The sequence below is a fragment of the Carassius gibelio genome, chromosome B9, assembly GCF_023724105.1.
Source record: "Carassius gibelio isolate Cgi1373 ecotype wild population from Czech Republic chromosome B9, carGib1.2-hapl.c, whole genome shotgun sequence".
In the NCBI taxonomy this organism is placed as follows: domain Eukaryota; kingdom Metazoa; phylum Chordata; class Actinopteri; order Cypriniformes; family Cyprinidae; genus Carassius; species Carassius gibelio.
The window spans coordinates 23,036,919-23,057,639 of NC_068404.1; the positions used below are offsets into that span (position 1 = coordinate 23,036,919).

The 20,721-nt window shown below is 38.1% G+C and overlaps 1 protein-coding gene across 1 annotated transcript in view; it reads right to left on the minus strand.

The window, feature by feature from the left end:
* The window catches only part of LOC127965521 (glucosylceramide transporter ABCA12), a 40,301-nt gene extending 19,634 nt beyond the window's left edge, over positions 1 to 20,667 (minus strand). Inside the window, exons 1-30 of the mRNA XM_052566350.1 lie at positions 20,604 to 20,667; positions 20,284 to 20,405; positions 19,473 to 19,603; positions 19,213 to 19,355; positions 17,838 to 18,005; positions 17,481 to 17,701; positions 14,152 to 16,533; positions 13,736 to 13,839; positions 12,416 to 12,522; positions 11,997 to 12,205; positions 11,445 to 11,521; positions 11,168 to 11,298; positions 10,683 to 10,850; positions 10,085 to 10,249; positions 9,710 to 9,905; positions 9,426 to 9,565; positions 8,721 to 8,840; positions 8,516 to 8,606; positions 7,701 to 7,880; positions 7,131 to 7,419; positions 6,038 to 6,152; positions 5,624 to 5,953; positions 4,626 to 4,695; positions 4,400 to 4,534; positions 4,122 to 4,277; positions 2,988 to 3,171; positions 2,655 to 2,873; positions 1,779 to 1,975; positions 1,195 to 1,352; positions 262 to 498 (exon numbers count right to left, since the gene is read on the minus strand). Coding sequence (XP_052422310.1) covers positions 262 to 498; positions 1,195 to 1,352; positions 1,779 to 1,975; positions 2,655 to 2,873; positions 2,988 to 3,171; positions 4,122 to 4,277; positions 4,400 to 4,534; positions 4,626 to 4,695; positions 5,624 to 5,953; positions 6,038 to 6,152; positions 7,131 to 7,419; positions 7,701 to 7,880; positions 8,516 to 8,606; positions 8,721 to 8,840; positions 9,426 to 9,565; positions 9,710 to 9,905; positions 10,085 to 10,249; positions 10,683 to 10,850; positions 11,168 to 11,298; positions 11,445 to 11,521; positions 11,997 to 12,205; positions 12,416 to 12,522; positions 13,736 to 13,839; positions 14,152 to 16,533; positions 17,481 to 17,701; positions 17,838 to 18,005; positions 19,213 to 19,355; positions 19,473 to 19,603; positions 20,284 to 20,405; positions 20,604 to 20,660 — 7,002 coding nt within the window. The 5' untranslated portion in view covers positions 20,661 to 20,667. The remainder of the gene's footprint in view (positions 1 to 261; positions 499 to 1,194; positions 1,353 to 1,778; positions 1,976 to 2,654; positions 2,874 to 2,987; positions 3,172 to 4,121; positions 4,278 to 4,399; positions 4,535 to 4,625; positions 4,696 to 5,623; positions 5,954 to 6,037; positions 6,153 to 7,130; positions 7,420 to 7,700; positions 7,881 to 8,515; positions 8,607 to 8,720; positions 8,841 to 9,425; positions 9,566 to 9,709; positions 9,906 to 10,084; positions 10,250 to 10,682; positions 10,851 to 11,167; positions 11,299 to 11,444; positions 11,522 to 11,996; positions 12,206 to 12,415; positions 12,523 to 13,735; positions 13,840 to 14,151; positions 16,534 to 17,480; positions 17,702 to 17,837; positions 18,006 to 19,212; positions 19,356 to 19,472; positions 19,604 to 20,283; positions 20,406 to 20,603) is intronic.
* Between the last annotated feature and the right edge of the window lie 54 nt (positions 20,668 to 20,721).

Consider the following 20,721-nt stretch of genomic DNA (forward strand, 5'->3'; position numbering starts at 1 on the left):
GTACAGCACTCTCTCCACCCTCAATACCATGACTGAGGTGCCTTTGAGCAAGGCACTGAGCCCCAACTGCTCCCTGGGCTTGCAGGCTTGCACTTTATGAGCCAAAGATCCCAGGGAACCTATTATGGTTCAGCTTCCTTTGGCAGTCTTGGGCTGCACAGCCTGAAGCTTTAAAGGTCGCTGGGCAGTCACTCTGAAGCCCAGTGGAACTGGCTGAGTCCATAATCCAGCCCTGCACCTGGGTCTTCATCTGATAATTACCTCTTCCAGGGTGGTGTCGGAAATGCCATAGCAGCCCAGCTGAAGCTTATCAAGATTCTGATCCAGACTGGTGAGCAGAGAGTGGTACGCAGCTGCATTCTGGGGGGTGTATGGTGGGAGGACATAGACCAAATCGCCCACCTCTCCCTCCTTCTGCCGAGCGTCAGGCAGGTACGACTGAATGAAAGCCCTTAGTTCTTCAATGTTAAACTTTTGGTTTGAATCAGGAGACTGAACCTGAACCAAAAACATAGAAATACATGTTTAAAAAAATATGACAAATTATAAAATATAAGTTCTGGAATACCACAATGACACATTTTACCACAATAATAGCATGGTACATGAATACAATAATCATTATATGCCATTAAAAATATACAACTATGACTAAAAATGTATGGTAGGTAAGTTTTTTTTTTTTTTTTTTTTTATTAATACAGGTAATTAGCAAAAGATAGTTTAAAATGATCAAGGGTGACAGTCAAGACATTTATAATGCTATAAAAGACTTCTATTTCAAATAAATGGTGCTCTTTTGAAAGTTATATTTATTAAATAATACTGAAAAAAGTGGATCAAAACTGCCACAAAAACAGATAAAATATAGCAAATAAATGAAATTTAAATAAAGCACCACAGACGTTTTCAACATCGATAATTATAAGAAATAAGCAGCACATCAGCTTTAGAATGATTTCTGAAGGACCATGTGACACTGGAGACTGAAGTGATGGCTGCTGAAAATTCAACTTTGCCAACACAACAATAAATTACATTTAAAAATGTTTAAATGGGAAAATACATATATATTTCATAGTATTACATTCTTGGTATTAATATTATACCAATGTACTACCCTGGTACTTTTTCTGAGATTTGAACTTAAGTGAGAGCTCAGTTGGAGTAACTGACACACTGAAATACGTGTACCTTTCTTGTGAGGGTGAGGTTGTAGCCCTTAGCCAGCTTGTCTTTGAGGTAGAAGGGCGAACCACAGCATTTAAGGCCTCCGCGCTCCAGGAAGGCGATGCGGTCACTGAGAACTTCAGCCTCATCCAGGTGATGGGTGGAAAGGATGATGGTACGCTCTGGACAGTTAAACAAAACCAACAGAGAGGCATGTCAAATCAAAGATCCACTGATACAGGCAGACAGAGAGAGACAGGCTCTGAACAAAGAGCTGATGTACAACGATAACACAGGAGAATCTGACATGACCCTCTTTTACGGTCTTAAATCCTTGCTCGAGATAAATTCGCTAACTGTCTCCACGGAAGATAATTAAACATCAGAGGAAGCATGACGGATAACAATCAGTCGTTACTACATCTGCGTCTGGATTCTTCCCTGTCTGGATTTGACTGCACGCACCTTGAGAAAATCCATTCAAGCCTAATTAAATTCTAAACCAAGTGTCGCATACTCGATAAGAACAAAGTCCTTTGGGGTAATTTGCTACAGGTACAAGCCAGGGAATTATTTTCAGCCTGGTCTGAATTGCAAGGGGATTTCACCTTGCTTGTGTTGAAGGACAATGTCCCAGATGCTGCGTCGGGAACAGGGATCCACCCCGGTGGTCGGCTCGTCTAGCACCACCAGCCGTGAGCCTCCAATGAAGGCAATGGAGATGGATAGCTTCCTCTTCATACCTCCTGACAGGGTGCCGACACGCTTGTGGCGATGGGCGTGCATGTCTGTTTCCATTAGGATTCTAAGACACGAAAAAGAGGGACCATGTTAATGCAAATTTCTCATTTAGCTGATGCTCTTTCAGTATCTACAGTGATCTGAGCCAATACACCTTGCTCTAGGGCACAGTGTGTTGGATCATCTATTGTGGGGTTTGAACCAACAAACTTCTACCAACCTGTTCAAAAACCTCTAAACCAGATCATTATCTCATATCGTTCCAAACCTATTTAAGTTTCTTTCTTATTTTGAACACAAAAGAAGTTATTTTGAAGAATTTTGAAGACCCAAACAGTTGTTAGTCACCATTGACTTCCATAGTAGGGAAAGAAATCCTATGGAAGTCCATTTAACTGTTTGATTACCAGCATTATTCAACATAAGGAAGAAACTCATACTCATAGTTTGGAATGGAATGAGGTTGAGAAAATTGGTGACAATATTTTGGGGTGAACTATCCCTTTAAATAGCGTCAATGTAGTTTAAGTTAGCAGATAAACTACTTTAAATTATGAGTAGGCTGTATTGTGGGAAGCTTCAGTTTTAAAGTAGTTTAAAGTAACTTACCCAACAATATTAAACTGGAAACTTACATGTAATATGAGTTTAGATAACTTATAGCTTCTGTAAATGTTAATTTCTCTAAGGGAGTGTTACAGAAGAACATAAAAACATACTGTAAGACGAGTACTGAAACTTACTTTTGTACTTGTTCGTTCACTTCCTGTTTGGTCAAGTGGGGAGCTTTGATCTGAGCGTATAGCAGCAGGTGTTCCTTTGTGGTAAGGTGGTCAAACAGGACATCATACTGCATGCACACGCCCATCTCCTTACGCACATCATCTATAGACGTCTGCATATCCATCCCATACACCTCAATGGTGCCGCTGGTCGGTGAAAACAGTCCTGTCAGGAGTGACCTGAAACAAAAAAAATACATTACAAAAAAAATGTTGTTATGCTTATTTAAACCAATAGCTTATAACTGATTTATTTTTTATTTTTGAAGATGCAATATACTGTTATGCTCTTACATAGTGGTGGTTTTTCCAGCTCCATTGTGACCCAGCAGAGATGTGACATGTCCCTCATAGAAAGAAAGGTTCAGATTGTCTACAGCATGCCGGTTGCTGTAGGTCTTCGTCAGGCCATAAAGTGAGACTCCAACAGGCAATCCTGAGAAGTCTTCTTCTCCATTACCCGCCAAGCTACTTTTACCTACAGGGGCATAGTTAAGGAAAAGCAAAGATGTTCAAATATCACATAGAAATTGAAAGGATTAAAATTGATCCTACGATTACAATCTGTGTCACCTTCAAAGAAGGCAGAGTGTGCAAATATATTTCAGCAAATAGATCTGAAGCAAATCCCTCAAATGCTCAAAAGTTTGATCAGAAATATTCTCTCTTGTTTTGAAAGAACATAATACTTTTATCCATAAAGGGACATTACATTGATCAAAAGAGACAGTAACAACATTTAAAGTTACAAAAATATTTTTCAAATAAATCCTGTTCTTTTGAACTTTCTGTTCAAAGAGAATCCTCAAAAGAAAATGTATCAAAAGGTATTTTCCACTATATTATATTATATTATATTATATTATATTATATTATATTATATTATATTATATTATATTATATTATATTATATTATATTATATTATATTATATTATATTATATTATATTATATTATATTATAACCTGCTTTTAACATTGATAGTAAGAAGAAATGTTTCTTGGTTACCAAATGAGCACATAATTCAGCTATCATCACATAAATATATTACATTTTAAAATATATTAAAGTATTTCAAATTGTACTGTTTCACAATTGTACAGTAAAAATATTACTGTTTTTACTGTATTTTTAATCAAATAAATGCAGCCTTGGTGAACCTCTGAGTGGCAGTGCAGGTAATCTACTGCAGTGTAATATTTAGCCACAATATAATCTATCGTTTCTACTTCCGTCTGTAATGGTTTCACCAACTAGTTATTCTAACTTGCACTGTTATTAAAAAGGTGTGAGAAACATGAAAATAGCATCAATGTATGTTTTTAAGTATATAGCTATGCACTCATGCAAACGTACTTTACTGCTCAATGCTGCTACAGACCAATCAGAATCATTTCAAAGTATTTCAAAGCACTCTGTAATAATGTACCTTTGCTCTTGTCAGTGTTTTTTTGTTCGTGCATCATGTTAGTAAAGAGCAACCCTCTGCCTATTTTCTTTGGCATTCTGCTACAGCAGCTGAACATATCTGTCCAGAAGGACCGACTCACTGGGAAGTACCACGGAACAGCAATGCCATACTTTCCTGATTAAGAGAAAAATAGATTAAACAATAATATTAACTACTAACTCCACTACTAAAAATGAAATCTGGTTATTTTTGCAAACAAATTTGATGAGCTTCTCAACTGAGCAACCCGCACATACCTGGGAAGACCATGCGGATGTAAATCCCAATGATAAAGTATACTACTGAGTCAATGAGGAGCAGCCAGCAGAGCCAACCGAAGGAGGAAGTGTCACCAGCCAGAGGAGAGATATAGATGTTGCTCCACTGGATGCCTGAGGTGTAAGTACACAATGCATTCAGTCAACGTAATTATCCCAAACATACACTAATTAGAGACAATCTGAGTGGTTTGTGTCAGCATACCTTCTTCCTGTTTTTCATAGCGGGAAATATACTGGCTGGCATAACTGAAGCATGTCGGAGAAAAGAGACTCTGTGGACCAAAAACAAACACTGTGAGATTTATACTACAGCAGTCGATCGATTAAATCATTTAAAAGACTAGTTCACCCAAAATCAAATTCTGTCATCATGTCACTTACATTACTTTCTTACAAAAGGTGAGTTGTTATAAGTAAGTCAAACTGGTTTGGATTGTGAATGTATAATTTGTATTTTTTGGTGTAAACTATTCCTTTATTCAAGAATAAACTGTAGTTAAAACCATAATGCATTTAAGATTAAATTGTTAACTAAATAATGTGTTCATAATGGGGTTTTTATATAGTAAAATATATGTCCATATGGATATAACAATACTGAGTTAAATTCCTGCAACAGCCCTGTTTGCACAAAAACAGATAAAAACCAAGAAAATGCCAACATGGATATGCAAGTCTGCAATAACTCAACAAAACAACATTATAACCCCACTCTTCATGGACATATTACATGTAAAGTTGTTTTGCCGCTACAACGGCCTGCGCATTAGTCCTCTGCTGGTGTTCGCATTAACATTTCTACGAATGATGCGGTTTCACATTTGTGGGTGATATTTCACTTGTGGAGCGGCTATGATAATTAAATTTCACCATACAAAGATTGCAAATGACTTTTGTTAAATGTCCCGCCTGGCTTTGATTTATAAATAAATTATCCGTAAAGAATTTCTTCCTGCATTTACTGAGAAAACATGCTGTTCTTGGGATTTTTGTGCATGTGTAAGAATACTTGGTTCCTGCAGTAATAGACATACTAAATAATGTCTAAATAAAAAACTGAAAATGCAAACAGGTCCCCACCATAACAGAACAGTGCTTCAGAAATCACAAAGAATAGAATAAAAGTTATAACATCAATCTGAATGTTTTTTTTTTTTGTACTGATGTTAAATTGCAAACTGATTTAAATGCAGTACAGACCAAAGCACTCTTCACACTGAAGGAAAGATTGTCCTCCAAGTGGATCAGCACGATGAAGGGGAAGAAACAGATGACATAGATAAGGCTGCCGCTCAGCCCGGCGATGTTGGTCTTATCGAAGAAGGAGCTGACCAGGAAGCTGATTGCAAGGACGCTGAAGCCATAGTCGCAAAGGTAGAGGAAGAGCACGAAGGCATTGCTGCGAGGAAGGATGCCGCCAGATTTCAAAATGATGGTGAGGATGATGACGGTCGCCAGCAGGAACACAGCACTTTCAATTAACCAGGCAAAGAAGTGGCTGATGGGATTGACCCCCATCATTTTCATGTACTGTGGGAAGAGAGAAAAGACTTTAGAAAGCTAATTAAAGTTGGTGGGAAAAGACTGAAGTAAAAGTATGCTTTGGTTCCAAACCTCGTGAAGTCGCAGCTCTCTCTCGTGGACGAGTTTTTTCACAAAGTGGGCGACAAACAGCACCCAGGAAATCATGAGAGCCATCGGGAAGGCAAAAGCGATGCTGTTGAGGTAGCTGGGGAGTAGAAAGATTTGAGATTAGCAGGTGGCGGGCACTTTTGTTATGCATATTACCCTATATAACTTCAAATGTTGAAGAGGAACCGATGAACTGACTAACTTAATCAAGTATCTGTTTGATTAACGTTGTAAATTAAAAATCTAAACTGATGACCCACATTACTGATCTTCTGCAATTACTGTAATTCAGACGTTAATTTGGTTGCAATCCATTTTCTTTGGAAAAACCTTGTCACTATATTGCATTTATTTTCTCATTCTAGCATCTGTTAGTGTTATTTTAGTATTATGAATATAGTGCTATAGGATTTATTATTTAGATTTATTTTATTTATTTTTTTCTCTTTTCATTTTAATTGTTAATTTCCCGTACTTTTATTTGATTTAGCCATTTTCATTGTTGGGTTTGTGTTATTTATTATTTATATGTATAAACGTTTATATCTTTTATAGTTTTAGTATTAGTCATTTTAACACTTTAACATGCAAAGGCAAGATTTCAAATTTTTTGATATTATTTATTTTAATGAGCTTATCACCTCATATTTATATTTTATTTCAGCTGTATTTAAAAGACCAAATTGTTTTTTTTAAATAACAACACTGGCTTCTATCTAAAAGCCACAATCTAAAACATCTAAAGCCACCTTAACATTCCGAAAGAAAAAAATATGCAAAGTAATTATGATGTTATTTAAGTTGATTTTCATACACAACCACTGGGAAATTCAGTGCCATGACAGCAGCTCTGATCCAGCACTTCATCTACACAGAACCAAAGCCAAACCTAAGCTTACAAAATGGTCTTGCTGCCTTGAAAATAGTGCTGTTTTATCAAACAAATGCAAATCTAGTATTTTTATGAAATACTAGACATTCATCCTACAAGAGATTTTTCGAATGAACAAACAACTGTTGTCTTCTAATGAGACGCTCAGTGTGTATGTAGGGTTTGTGCTTGTGAGACACTCACTCATCCTTGTAGTAGCAGGGATACGGGAACGCTTGCAACTGGACCGCGGGCCCATCAATGGCTTTACCCGTCTGCATTTCGATGATGGCTCTGTCGATGCTCTCCTGCAGATACACGAAGCCTCGGTTGTACCGCTGGGTCTTCGTTGTTGACACGAAGGCATCTTTCACCCAGAAGGGATTCCGTACTCGGTCTGTGCGCATGACATTCTCGATGTTCATTCGGATGGTGTAGTCGATGTTCTGGGGCAGGCTACTGGAGGTCTCCTCAGGAAGTTTGAAAATAATGCCTGTGAAGATGAGCAGAGTTCATGTGTATAAGAGGGAAGTGATCTGTTGTCATAGTAACCTCGAAGGGCCGCTGCTCCTTGATAACAGTGGAAATCTATATCTCAACAGAATTGAATCGAATTGCATTGAATTACAGGCTTTACAGCCCGATGGCTCTTCAGTGCCTGTGGTGTCCTCAACCAAGAGTATCACCAAACGAGTGGGGTAGTCAGTTGAAGAGGTATCTCCTGATGAGAATGTGTGTGTGTGTGTGTGTGTGTGTGTGTGTGTGTGTACTCACTGGCGTAGAGTTCACGGTTTTGAGCCAGTTTCTCCGCCTGCTCGTTGAGTTCATCAGTGGAGTTGAAGGCTCGGTAGCGGTCGAAGTTGACACAGGAGGAAAGGTTCATCATCAGCATGGAAAGCGTGGTGATCTGCTCCATGATAAACTTGTTTTCCTCTAAAAGGACTGTCATGTTTGCTGCAGAGAGAGTTAGAAAAACTGTTCAAGCCGCTGTAGATTTAGGATAAGACTCTTGTGTATAGGAGCAATGCATCTCTAGTTGTCAAATGCTCGGCTGTACAACTCCATTCGGACAGGGATAGTTTTCCCAGAGGTTGGGTAAATTTGTGTCTCGCAGACATAAGCTCTATTTTGAGAGTAATTATTTCTCAGCATTTACAGATGGTTGTCTGTGATTTAATTGCCATGTGAACCATTAATGTCTATTTTTTCTTCCCATTGGTAACAGTTTATAGCCAAACTCCAATTATCAGAATATAAATATATACATGGAAAATTAATGGAAATATTTTCAAAATATATACTGTATGTGTGTGTATTTATATATGCATAATAAATATACACAGTATATACACATATATTATGCAAAAACTTTTTGGGATGAATCGATTGACAGCACTAGAAAAAAACACATCATTATTATGACTTGGCATTTCATTAAAATGCAAAACTTTCTCATGATAATGACTTTGTTTCTCATAAATATTAGAAACGTTCTCGTTAAAATAAAAACTCATAATAATGAGAAACTTTTTTTTGTAATAATAATGCTGCATCCCCATGATGCAAGCATTGCCTGAACTTTTACTTACAGAACTGGTTGAGAGTTGTGCTCATTTGTGCAACATCAATGCCGGTCTGAGTCTTAATGAAGTTTTGGACGAAAGGATTGCGCAGAGAATTCTGTGAAGAGTATTTTGATAAAAGAGCAGTTAATGCAGTAGAGTTGGGGGGGGGGGGGGGGAGTGGTGTAAATCAAATAAAAAGTGTTTATTTGATTTTCTCTTGACTCAGTACCTGAAGTATTGGCAAGGTTTTTGTCAGGATGGTGGCAGACTGCATCACATATGACGATGACTCTATCCACTCGGACGCATAAAGCTTTAGATCACCAAACTGGTGCAGAGTAGAATTTGACTGCAGGAAAGAAGGAAATGTTTTGTAACCAGAAAAAAAAAAAACACAAAATGTTACGAGAAAACATAATAGTTTGCTTTGTGACCAGGCTACCCATCTATATCAATATGACTGTATAGATGTGGGTCAGAAGTCCAGATTTATGCTGCAGTATATCCCTATATACTTTATCTTTGCAAGTATCTTATTATCTGCAAATATGTCTCCTAGCAACTGTGGAGAATAAATTACATTGTACAATTTACAATTACCCACAGAGATGGTCATTTTCTATGTTTTACACACCTGTCTCTAAAGGAACTTTTGTTGATTCAAGTTAACTACACTTTTTCCCCTTGGTGTTGCCATGTTTAATTTCAGTTAAATCAGTAAATAAAATCAGGTTTTTTTTTTCAAGGCAGAAAACTGGAAATTGAAACTTTTGAAAAAGGACATAACACATGTATACAATTGGCCCAAATTGGATCCAATCACATATTTGCTTTTTACATGCATGCAAAAATGATCTCCTTGTCAAAAATCAGTCAAAGTGTAAACGGTGTCTACATGCTGAATCTTTATTCATAAGATGTTTTAAACCAGCACCTTTCTCATGATCTCTCTCGTCACTGGTGTGTCAGGTGAGTACAGGACCTGTCCTAACAGCATGGGTTTGAGGAAGGCCCAGGCCACCGCGCCGCCTGTAGTGTTCACCATATCCAAGTAGAGGTTCATACAGAAGGGACCTGGACATAAGCAGTATATTAATTAAGCCTGACCACAGCACTTCATCAAACTGAACTCAATATGCTGTAAGCAGATTTTTGACAGGTCATTATCATAATGCTTTAGTGCACATTTAGCAGTGTGCTGGGAATATGCATTCATACTAGCATCGGGTGGGATTTTGAACTTCTTAATCAGCTCTTCTTTTTTGTGATCCGTCTGGACAGAAGGATCAGTCTCGGTGATAATAGGAACTTTTCCAATGGCGAACAGCGTCAGGATGCCGTTTTTGCATAAGGCACGAGCAATGGTACTAAACGTGGCCCTGCTAGAAATGGTGGACCGCTTTCCCCTCACCAGCTGTGGGAAAGAAAATACATAGACATGAATTAAATTAAATTAAATTAAATTAAATTAAATTAAATTAAATTAAATTAAATTAAATTAAATTAAATTAAATTAAATTAAATTAAATTAAATTAAATTAAATTAAATTAAATTAAATTAAATTAAATTAAATTAAATTAAATTAAACTTACACTGTGGAACTCTTGGTTGGCCACCAGGTTTAGCTCTCCAATGTTTGTTAGGTATCCCTGTAGTTTGTTAATGGCAGGTACCAGTTTGTGCATCATGTCCGTCAAAAACTTGACCATCTCTAGCATGACTGCCACCAAATCCTGAATTTCTTTGGACAACACCAGCTGCAATAAAATTCCTCAAGGTTATATAAAATATCATATAAAAGGTTATATAAAATGGTTTCTAAAGATTAAAAATATAAAGTGGCAATGTCTGTGGCTCGATAATCCATTCAAGTACACACCTAAACACTTTTAAATTAATCATTAAAAAATATATATTATTTTCTCTCTTTACTTTAAACTTCAAAACTTGGAAGCAACTTTATACTTGGAAGCAAACCAAAGATTATAATAATTGTTTTTTTTTTTTCATTACAAACAAATGGAACAGCAATGAAAAATGGCTAACAGTGAACCCCAATCTAACCCTAATAGAAAAAAAAAATAAAATAAATGCATAAAAAGTGAGCATTACATATATATATATATATGCAAAACATTAAATTAATTGGATATACAATATATCCAAAACATTCTGTGCCCAGCTCTTTACCCTGAATAAAGCCGCCTTCATGTCCACATGGCGAAGAAAGAGGACCGTGATGCTGTACCAGTCATGTGACCGTTCACAGAAGGTGCTGAAGATCTCCTGCCCTGCAGGGTCCAGTTGCAGAGACGAGGGGTCCGAGCAATGCTGTAGGTTTGCCAGCCACACCAAGCTCTGCGAAGAGGAAAGAGACGACAAACAAAACACATCACAATAAATCTGCACTCTACAAGACTTCACACTGGTGAGGGACAGAGATGCTGTATTTGTTACCAAACTATTTTGCGCTTGGGACCTACAACCCTTTGGAAAGACAACAATGGCCATGAAAATGCTCAAAGTTGTTGAGGTAGAAAGGAGAAAAAATCCTTGGGAGGAACCAGGAGCCCATCTTCCTTCAATTTATTTTCATTTCTGTCTCACACTGTGAAGCCATGATTTTTGGACACATCTTTTGAGCCCCTCTGATGTGTGCATGAGTTGTGATGTACCTGCATGTTGCTGCTGGGTAGAGGGTAATCTAATAGAGCCTGAAGAATGTGAGGGGGGAAGCTGGTATACCGCTCGACATCCTGAACAAACAGAGTGGTGTTTTTCAGCAGCTCTGAAACTTTCACTCCAGCTGTCAGAACGCAAGACAAAAGACAAGTGAGAGAGCAGACATGCATGCATGACAAGGTTGAAAAAGACTGATTGGACCACCATCTGATAGCTAAGAAACACTTGTGTTTCCACAGTACTTTTGATAGAAGCGACAGCAGTATGTACCTGGAGATGACATATTGATATTAAGACTTTTCAGAGTTGAGATGTCGAAGCCCACAACTTGAGAGAGAGTTGATGTCCTTTATAAAAAAGAAAGAGTGAGTGAGAAGAGAGAGAATAAATCCATGAGTAGTATTCCTGGAAAAACTGTTTGTATATATTTACCTAAATATTTTTACTTTAAATTATATATTGTTATATTATATATATATAAACAATAGTATATAATAATAATAATACATTCGATGGAAAACAGTGATAACATTTAATGCCATTATTATATTTTGTAAATGTATTTTAATAAAAAAACAACAACAATGTAAACACCTGATTAATTTTTGTAAGATTATCTTTTGGGGTCTTAACTGATTCACTAGAATGAATCAGGTTTTCCAATGCTTTATATAAAGAAGTGGACAAAAAATGGATAGTATTTATCTACTTTCATTTAACTAAAAATATCAGCAACTTTTAGTTAGTTACTCCCCAACAGTGCTGAATATACATTGTACATGTTACAACAACAAGGTTGAAGGTCATTAAAGAAAAGAGTACCAGTCCACTCCAGTGTTGTAAGTGTTAGGGTCTCCAATGAAAGTCTGGAAAATCAGATCATTGATGTCGGTGCTTTGGTTCACCAGGTTGGTTGTGAGCATATAGAAGGCCTGAACTGCGGGAACAACAGTGTCGCATAGCACTCTGGGTCCCAGAGGCAGAACCTGGGTGATCAGCTGCACAGCAGCCATGTTTTCCAGAGCACACACCTACATTATCATAGAAGAAGTTGGTTTCAGAATACTTGAAATATAGGATATGAGTCATAAGGCCTAATGATTTGTAATTTTGTATTCTCTTTACAGTTCTTTATTCTCTTGTTATGGCATAAGCAGAGCAATAATAACAAGATGGTAATTTTTGCTGGCATATGCTTTTAAAAAGTCACTTTTTTTAATCTTAACCCTCAGAAATCTCACCTTAGTTAACAGGTGGTCCAGTGTCGTGCCCGAACTCTCATTTGTCCAGCCGGCTGAGCCTAATTCAAAGGCGGTGTTTAGCACTTGCTGTAGAAGATGCAGATTTTCTGCAGAGAGGCGAGAGAAATGGAAGAGGGAAAACAAAGATCAAGCTTTTGCAGAGCTGAAGTAACTTAAATTCCCTACAGGCATCATTACTTGCACCTAACTCCACTTTAAGGCTAACCTCACAGAGCAGCAAGCAGCAAATGATCTAGCTAAGAATCCCCCCTTAGAAAAGAGACATTGAAAGCTTTATGGTGCTGTGTGCTGATTTAGATCTGACAGCTCTTAGGTGTGCAACACCTTAAGCTAAAGAAAAGACAGTTAAGAGGGAAATTAAATGCTCAACAAGACATCAGCTTTATTAAAGAAAATATAAAGCAAGCTGAGAGGATTGAAAAGTAGTTTATCAATTTAAATGAGGGAGTGCTGCAGTCAAAGAAATTGGGGAATAAAAACTGTGGATCTCCAGAGGGGGAAAAAACGGTGCACTCTGGAGCACGGCATGATGATATGTTTTAAAGTTAACTCTTGGAAAGAATAGTATATCTAGAAATTAAAATGACTCACTCGAACTTAATCAGTACTTTTGTCTTATCTTCTTTTAGAAGAGAAAGTAATATTTGACACTTGTTTTCACACCAGTATCAGTATCTCTTAATTATTTTATCCAAATGTTAAATTTTTTTTGCTTAAAGCACAAACATCACTAAATTTAGTTAAATCTATGCCTAAAACAAAAACTATTTGAATAAATTTAAGGATTTACCTGTGTGTGCAGGTTTTTGAATGGCACAAGAAAGAGTAAATAATGTCCTTTATATTTTTATAAGAGAATATAAAAGATAAAAAGAAACATTTGCTATTTTAAAGAGCACAGGCACTGTAAAAGTCTCTTACGTACTCAGTCTGGCCACATGCCTCCTAGCTGTATATTGCAGAAAGCAGACTTCAAACCTGCCATTTACTACACCAAATCTTTGAAATGTCCCAAACATAAAGTAAAATACTTTGTTTAATGCCTGTGTGGATTATTAAGAGTCATTTATTCAGAGGGAGAACCTGGAGTCTGCGACATTTACTGTGCACATGCATCTTGTTATTGAGCTGAATACATTTTAATTATATGCAAAGAAATAATTATGTATTCACATGGCTGAATGCAAAATACTTATTATGCTATATGCTAAAATACTGTGGGAACATAAGATCGTGGAAATAAAACCCCTGAATGAACAGTGTTATAGGTCAGTAGATCTAGCAAGATGATTTATGTACCTTGGGATTCGTTGGCCAGGCTTCTTATGATGGACTTAATATGAGAAGAATATGGCAGGTCTTCTGGAAGGCTATTTTCGAGGTTTGTCAACAGCACAGGAAGTCTATATAAACAGAGAAAAGTTTCATTAACTAATAAAAAGTTGCTCTTTCTGCTGGGTTAGCTTAATCATAATGTACTACTATGGATTACGATCATTTATTTTCATGACCCCAAGACTGTGTTCTTTTCAGAGTCATAAACTATGTTTCTCTGAAGAAGTAAGCAATTATGCAGGGTAAATGCCATGGTGGCTGAAATTATAAGAGCAAAGTTATAGCCATGCATTGAACAAGAAAAACAAATAAAAGCTTTTCCTAGTCATGAGCTTATAACAAGGAACCAGCCTTGGGAGCACAACCTCAAAGAAACTCACTTGTCAGTCCAGTTAGTGTCATTCATCCCCACCAGATGGTCGATATTCATGCTAGAAGCCCCCAGCGCTATTTTGGCGAGTTCAGACTCCACATTGCTGCTATTGCCCAGCAAGATGAGATTTTGGATGGTGTGCAACAGCTGCTGGGTAATAACAGCTGTTTGGGTGAAAGGGTTTTGGTCTTCTTGGATGATCACTAGGATTGTCTTAAGGGTCTGCTCTAGGTCACTTATAATGGTGCTGGAGGAATTTGAGTTCATGTTGTGAAGTTTGTTGACAGAACTGGCTGCTTGAGATACAGCCCCACTGACATCCCTAAAGGTGCTGGTGCCATTAAGAACAAAAGACATTGTCTCCATTAGGTTGAGTGTGATATTGATGTATGGCCGTCCCTCAACAGGCATTATCGAGTATATGGAAGATGCAACCTCACTTAAAGAGTTCAATGCTTGTGAGATTTGGATAGGGGAACCGGATAACATAAGGCCCTCGTAGAGACTCATGGACACTTGATTAGACACGGTCATCAAGATGTAAACAAGGCCATCTGGAGTCATATGCATAGATGTCGGATCATAAGTAATGTTTAGAGAGTTAAGAAGAGACTGTGTAACCAGCTGGGAGATTTCTGGGAAGTGGGATGTGATTTCTGCAGTGTTGGATACTTTCGAGAGGGCACTGAATAGAGCCGATTTGATAGCAAAGAGGTACATGTGCGTTTCCTTGGGGAGAACAACAACCATGTGATTGAACGTCTGGGTCAAAAGCATCTCCGTCTCAGCAGCACTGCTTAGGCTATAGTTTGACATGGAGAGGTTGAATAGGATGTGGGTGGCCATGGCACTGCTAAGGATGACGGGATGGGTGACCTCTTGAACAGTCTGTCCATTCGGAAGAGCTGTGATATTTGAGAGGGCAAGGACATGGTTTAGGGAGTTTGAAATCATGCTGGTGGACATCATGACTTTTTCTATGTCTCCGGGATATGCCTCGAGCAATGCAAAGGCTTGCAGCATTTGTCCAGATATGTTAAAATATACAGCTATCTCTCCAGAGGGAAGTGAGTCGAAGGCTTCTGCGGTTTGATTTACAGCTGCTAAATAGGACTCTACGCTCATCGGCGACCCTGGACTGGAAAACGAGCCAATTATGTTTTGGAGAATGCCAGTGACCTGAGGGCTGATGTCCTTGAAGTTCTCGTTGAGCGCCATGAGGAATTGAATTGCAATGTCTGTCCCATTTCCACCCTGCAAGATGATATTTGACACCAAAGCTTGAAGTTGTTGGGCCATGTTCTCGACTCTTTGCGCAATGTTCAGAGGTGGCTGGTCGGATAACACCATGGCCACGTCAATTGTTCTTCCTATGCTCTCTGCAAATTTCTCTACTTTATCAAGGTCCTGCAAACTCCACCCATCACTACTGATGTCCATGAACATCTCCAGGAACTTCTGTCCATTGCTAGGGAGTGTCAAGTAGGACAGCACGTTCAGAGCTGTGTCAATGGTTTCCTCCTGACTTGTCATTTCACTCAAATAACCCTTCAGTAGGACACCCAAGTCTGGATTTGCAAAGAAAACATGAATAGTCTCCAGAATTTCAGTCGAGGTTGGTGGAATGGATAGAACTTCAAGCAGGGCTTGGTAGTCGATGTCAAGAAGGTCAAGGAAGTCATCCACTGGCTCTCTCTGTACATCGCTAGCAATTCTTCTGGCATTTTTTGTCTGGGACACAAGACTTGGTAGGTTCTGTCCCTGAGCAATTTGCATTTTGAGTGGACTTAGATATTGTTCCACAGGGTCGAAGAGGTCACTGGTTAGTTTGATCTGTTTCAGCATGGACAAAACATTCCCTGAAAGGTCGATAAAGGTTTTTGAGAGACACGGCAGTGGCATCTTGGTAAGGGCATCTCTTACTATATCGTACAGCTTGCGCAGGATCTCCAAGACAAAATTTAGTCCAGTATCTTGAGTAGTGTACAGCCAGTTGAAAAAATCAACAGTTTTCCATAGGGTGCCACTTGTATCTTCCAAATACAGAACTTGCTGCATTACTCCATAAAGGGTGGGCCAGTCGCCCAGCAATCCCGTACCAATGATTTGCTGGATAACCTCTTTTATTAAACTGTCAACTGTGCTTCCATTGGGGTTCATAAATATGTCTCCATTCAGGATGTAGTTAATGGTTTCCTCTGTAAAGTTCATTCCTGTAAGCATGACCTCCAGAGCTTGCATGATGATCTGAGGGCTTACAGTTGAGTCCTGGAGGAGATTGCCATTCTGTAGGATGACCTCTATTGTTTTTCCAAGTGCCTCGATGTATGGCGTCATCCAGGGAGCTTCTGTCTTAATTTGATCCAGAGCCATTTGAACTGAGGAGAGGCTGATGAATGAGAGACAAATTAGTTCACTTAGGATGTCCACAAAAAAGTTACAAAATAAAAATGGCTCTTTAAGGATCCATTAAAAGATGGATTAAATAATGTACCGTAATGCATATATGTGATAGATTATAAGCCATTACAGTCCAAGATACTTACATTTAGAGTTGATGTGACCATTTATGAATCAGCCATATGAACATAAGCCGTCTACATTTTTTTAAACTGGATTACTTGTACTTAAAGCAGCAAAACATTATTCCATATTTCATCTTGATTTGGCTCTCCATTTCAGCGGGCACTCATATTATATTAATAGAACTGTATAGTTATAATAGACTTAGAGACAATTTCCATCATGTTCAATGATCTACAGCCGGTTGCATAAATGTTCCTGCAGTCTTACGTGATTGATTTGCCCAGATATTCGTAAATGCATAATTTGATTCCTATCAGCAGTCAGTTCATTACAGGGATGAGCACAAAAAGCAGAATCAATTTAAGAGCAGGGAGATAGAGATAACAGAATAATAGAAACTACTTTATCTGCGCAAACCTGTTTGGAAGCAAAGGAGTCAAACTGAATAAATCAACCTTAATGCAGATTTAATTACTCTTACTTAGTTTGTTTGCATGATTCCAACCCCTGGTCCTTGTGGGTAATAACTGCAAATCTCTTGGCAAATTTGAGAAGGTATTTGGGTAATATAATCAGGCTCGTTATAGTGTCGAGGTATAATGGGCGTATGAGTGTGGGCAAAATTGCTACACGCTTTTGTTGTCGGCAATTTAGTCAAGATATACAGTTTGAAAAAAAAAATGGTGAAAAGCTCAATAGCGTTTATCTCTATAAAAGATCTTTCACTGTTATAAGACTGCCGCTTGTTTGCTGTCATGTAATATGACTTGGGTTAAGTATCACAGTGAGAACATATGCAAGCATTAATACCTTTGGCTCAGCTGCATCTGGAGGAGCTGGACATTCCAGTCAGCCTGGTTTGTTATTTCTAGCACAGAGAGGTTGTATAGCATTGAAGTGTAATGCAATAAGACCTCTGAAAGGTGACTGCTAGCAAAGGTACTGTTTAGGATCGCCCCATAGAAAGTCTCCAGTGACTCGGCCATCATTCCTGCAGTGGCATTTATCCATAGAGGGTTCATCTCCATTCCCTGTTTAAAAACACAGAGGGACAAAGTCTAAATCAGTCTTTAGTGCACACTACCATCTAGTGGTGGAATATGACAGTTGCATTTGAGAGCCATAAAAAAAAGGCTGTTATTATAAAACTGGAACTTATTGTCTCACCGTCGTATTAAAGGCTGGAGCTGGTTTATTGTAAGCTGCTATGACTGGCACTAGGCTGATGTTACACCACAAAGCAACAGTGTCTTCACTTATTCCAGTATCAGCTCTGACATCGTGCCATATCTGCTGTATGTAGCTGCAGTTCGGGCTCTGACCCTCCAAACCAGCCTGATGGGTGAGGATATAAAATAAAATAATTTTCACAAAAGCCTAACACACATGGTACTGAATTGTTTTTGTTTAAGTTTTTTTTACAATTCACTATTTAATTCTGGAGCCAAAAAGTCATCACATGCTTGTAAATGCAAAAAAAACAAAACACAGATCATTTGTCAGGGTGTGAATAAGTTTGGAGCATAGTTCATACGCTGGGCCCAGGGGAAGGGGAGGGGAGCCCATCCATGATCTCATTTTATACCTTGTGAATTGAAGTGATGTGATCTTTGATACTATCAGAGACAAAGCATTCACTGAACATGTAGCAGAGAAGCAGAGATATATGACTCCTACCAGGATTTAAGCATCTGTTGTGAAAGGAAACCAGATTCTCCCTAGGGATGAAAAGTAGCACCTAATGCTCTCAAGCTAATGACTAGCTGTTTATTTGTGATTTATACATTTTTTGGCACACTGAGTGGGCCTTTTGGGCCTTTTCATTTCAGAAAAAAAGATAGACCATTTGCCGAATACATTTATTAAAGATGCCTGTGGCTGTTTGGAAACACACAAAAAGCTAATTACCAACTAACACCAGGTTATGCAAGATACAGTCTCCTCAATGCCTAATCAAAAACATTGCGTTACTAGGATATCTTGTCCTTACTAATAAAAATAGATTTTCTTAAGTTGGTGCTAGAGTAACCTTTCAAATTCTTTCAAAATTTTCGTGGTTTCAGTTACTCTTTGGTTAGCATAACAAGTAACAATCAGATTACTCGGCAGCCAATTAAATTTTGGATTCAAGATCAAAATCAAGTCATTTGGCTAGCGGGATGCCCTCTTAAAGGGAACCACTGTAAAACAACCGATCTTACATACAACATACAAACACTGTCATGCCTTCATAATGTCACTCTTTCTTCTGCTGTCACTGAGGAGGAGTTCAGTTCTATTTTAAGCTGAAGCCACAACAAACCCATTGTAGGTGTTTGAGAACACTGTATCTTCCACATGACTTTGCAATTGATTGGGTATGTGTCAAAAATGGGAAGGTCAATCATTTCTCAACAAGGCTCGGTGGGATTATAAAGAAATTCCAGCTCACCACTCCTCTATTACATAAAGCAAAACCCTGCATTCTTTACATTGTTTCAGACAGGTTCGTATAAGTATCTTAACAGTCCAACACATCAGTAGATAGGAATGTTGTTCTAACCTGCAAAGCAGCTTCTACAGTTGACACAAGGGCCTGTGGCAATCCACCAATAAAGGACTGAGCAGTGAAACCACTTGTGTTCATAACATGAAAAATGTCTGACAACAGGTTGGACAATGGCTGCTGGAGGCCGTGGAGGAGCTCTGAGGAGAAGAAAGCACTTGCATTAGATGCATACAGTTCAGATCTGAAAGACATGAATGTCCTACACTGCAATTCTTTTGCAGCTGTATTGCAACAGTAATCTTTGCTTTTCTCACCTGTTTGTGCCTGCAAGTTGTTAGCACTGCTGACAACGGCTTGTTGAATTGTGGACACGACAGACGGCAAAGAATCCCACATAGGAGTACCTTTGAAGGTTGAAAACAGAGCAGCCAACATCTTCTCTAACCTGTTGTTCAACAAATACAGTCTTATTAACATTCAAAACTGAGAGACAATAAGAAATAAATCTATTTTTAATATGTATGCCCAATGGTTTTATTCCCAGGGCATGCATGCATTTAAAATGTATATATAGCTTAAATGCATTGTAAGTCGCTTTGGAAAAAGGCATTCTGCCAAATGCAAAAATGCAAATATATGTGTGCTTTTTAATATATTAATGCTCTGGGATTCTAAAGAACCTTCTCCATCCTGAAAATGTAACAGAATTTAATCAGCTGATTTAATTGGAATCCCATTTAAAGACTAAACAACTCAGTTTTGGCAAGGAGCATCACACCTACTAATCGTTTGTGCTGAAATCGTGAGGTGACAGACTAATCGACTGCCTCTGACATTTCTGCCACCGCTTTTTTAATTTAAAAGTCATTTAAGTGTAGAAAATCCACCCCACCCCCCAATGCTTGGTTATAGAATTATCACACATAATGATCAGCTTTTGTAATATGTTGCTTTTTACTGATAAAAAAAGATCAAAATGTGAAAAGAACAAAAGCTTGTCAGATCTTCCGAGTGAGAAAGAGACCAGCCCAACAATTACTGTATCAGTGTTCTTTTTAAAGTTGTCAAAGTTTTATGGCCACATGAACTCTCAATGATTCCCTTGACTATATAAATGAAGCTTACTTGTCAAAGGTCAGCTGGTCAGCACTCCCGGAAAGGATCTGGACCAGAACGCCTATGGATTCTGTGACAGTCTGGGTGGACTCATTCTTGAATGGTGACACAGAGCCCAGAAAGACTGCAAGCTGTGGCATCACAAAAAAGTTCAATGTTTGAATGTTTTAAGTACACATATACATAGCACACTTATATTTGTTTGTGTGAATTGTATTTATTTGCACAATAAGTCAACACATATCATAATATGGTAACATTTCCTTGTCAAGAGATTTGTTGTTTGTAATGGAGCCATCAATAACAGGCCAGAAATAAAATAAATTTACCTGTTCTGTTATTTCATTTAGGCTGCCAAGACTGAAGTTGCCTAGGTTGTGCCACATGTTTGTATATCCTAAGAAAAATATGTAGTACATATATCTATGACATCTTGATTGAATAAAA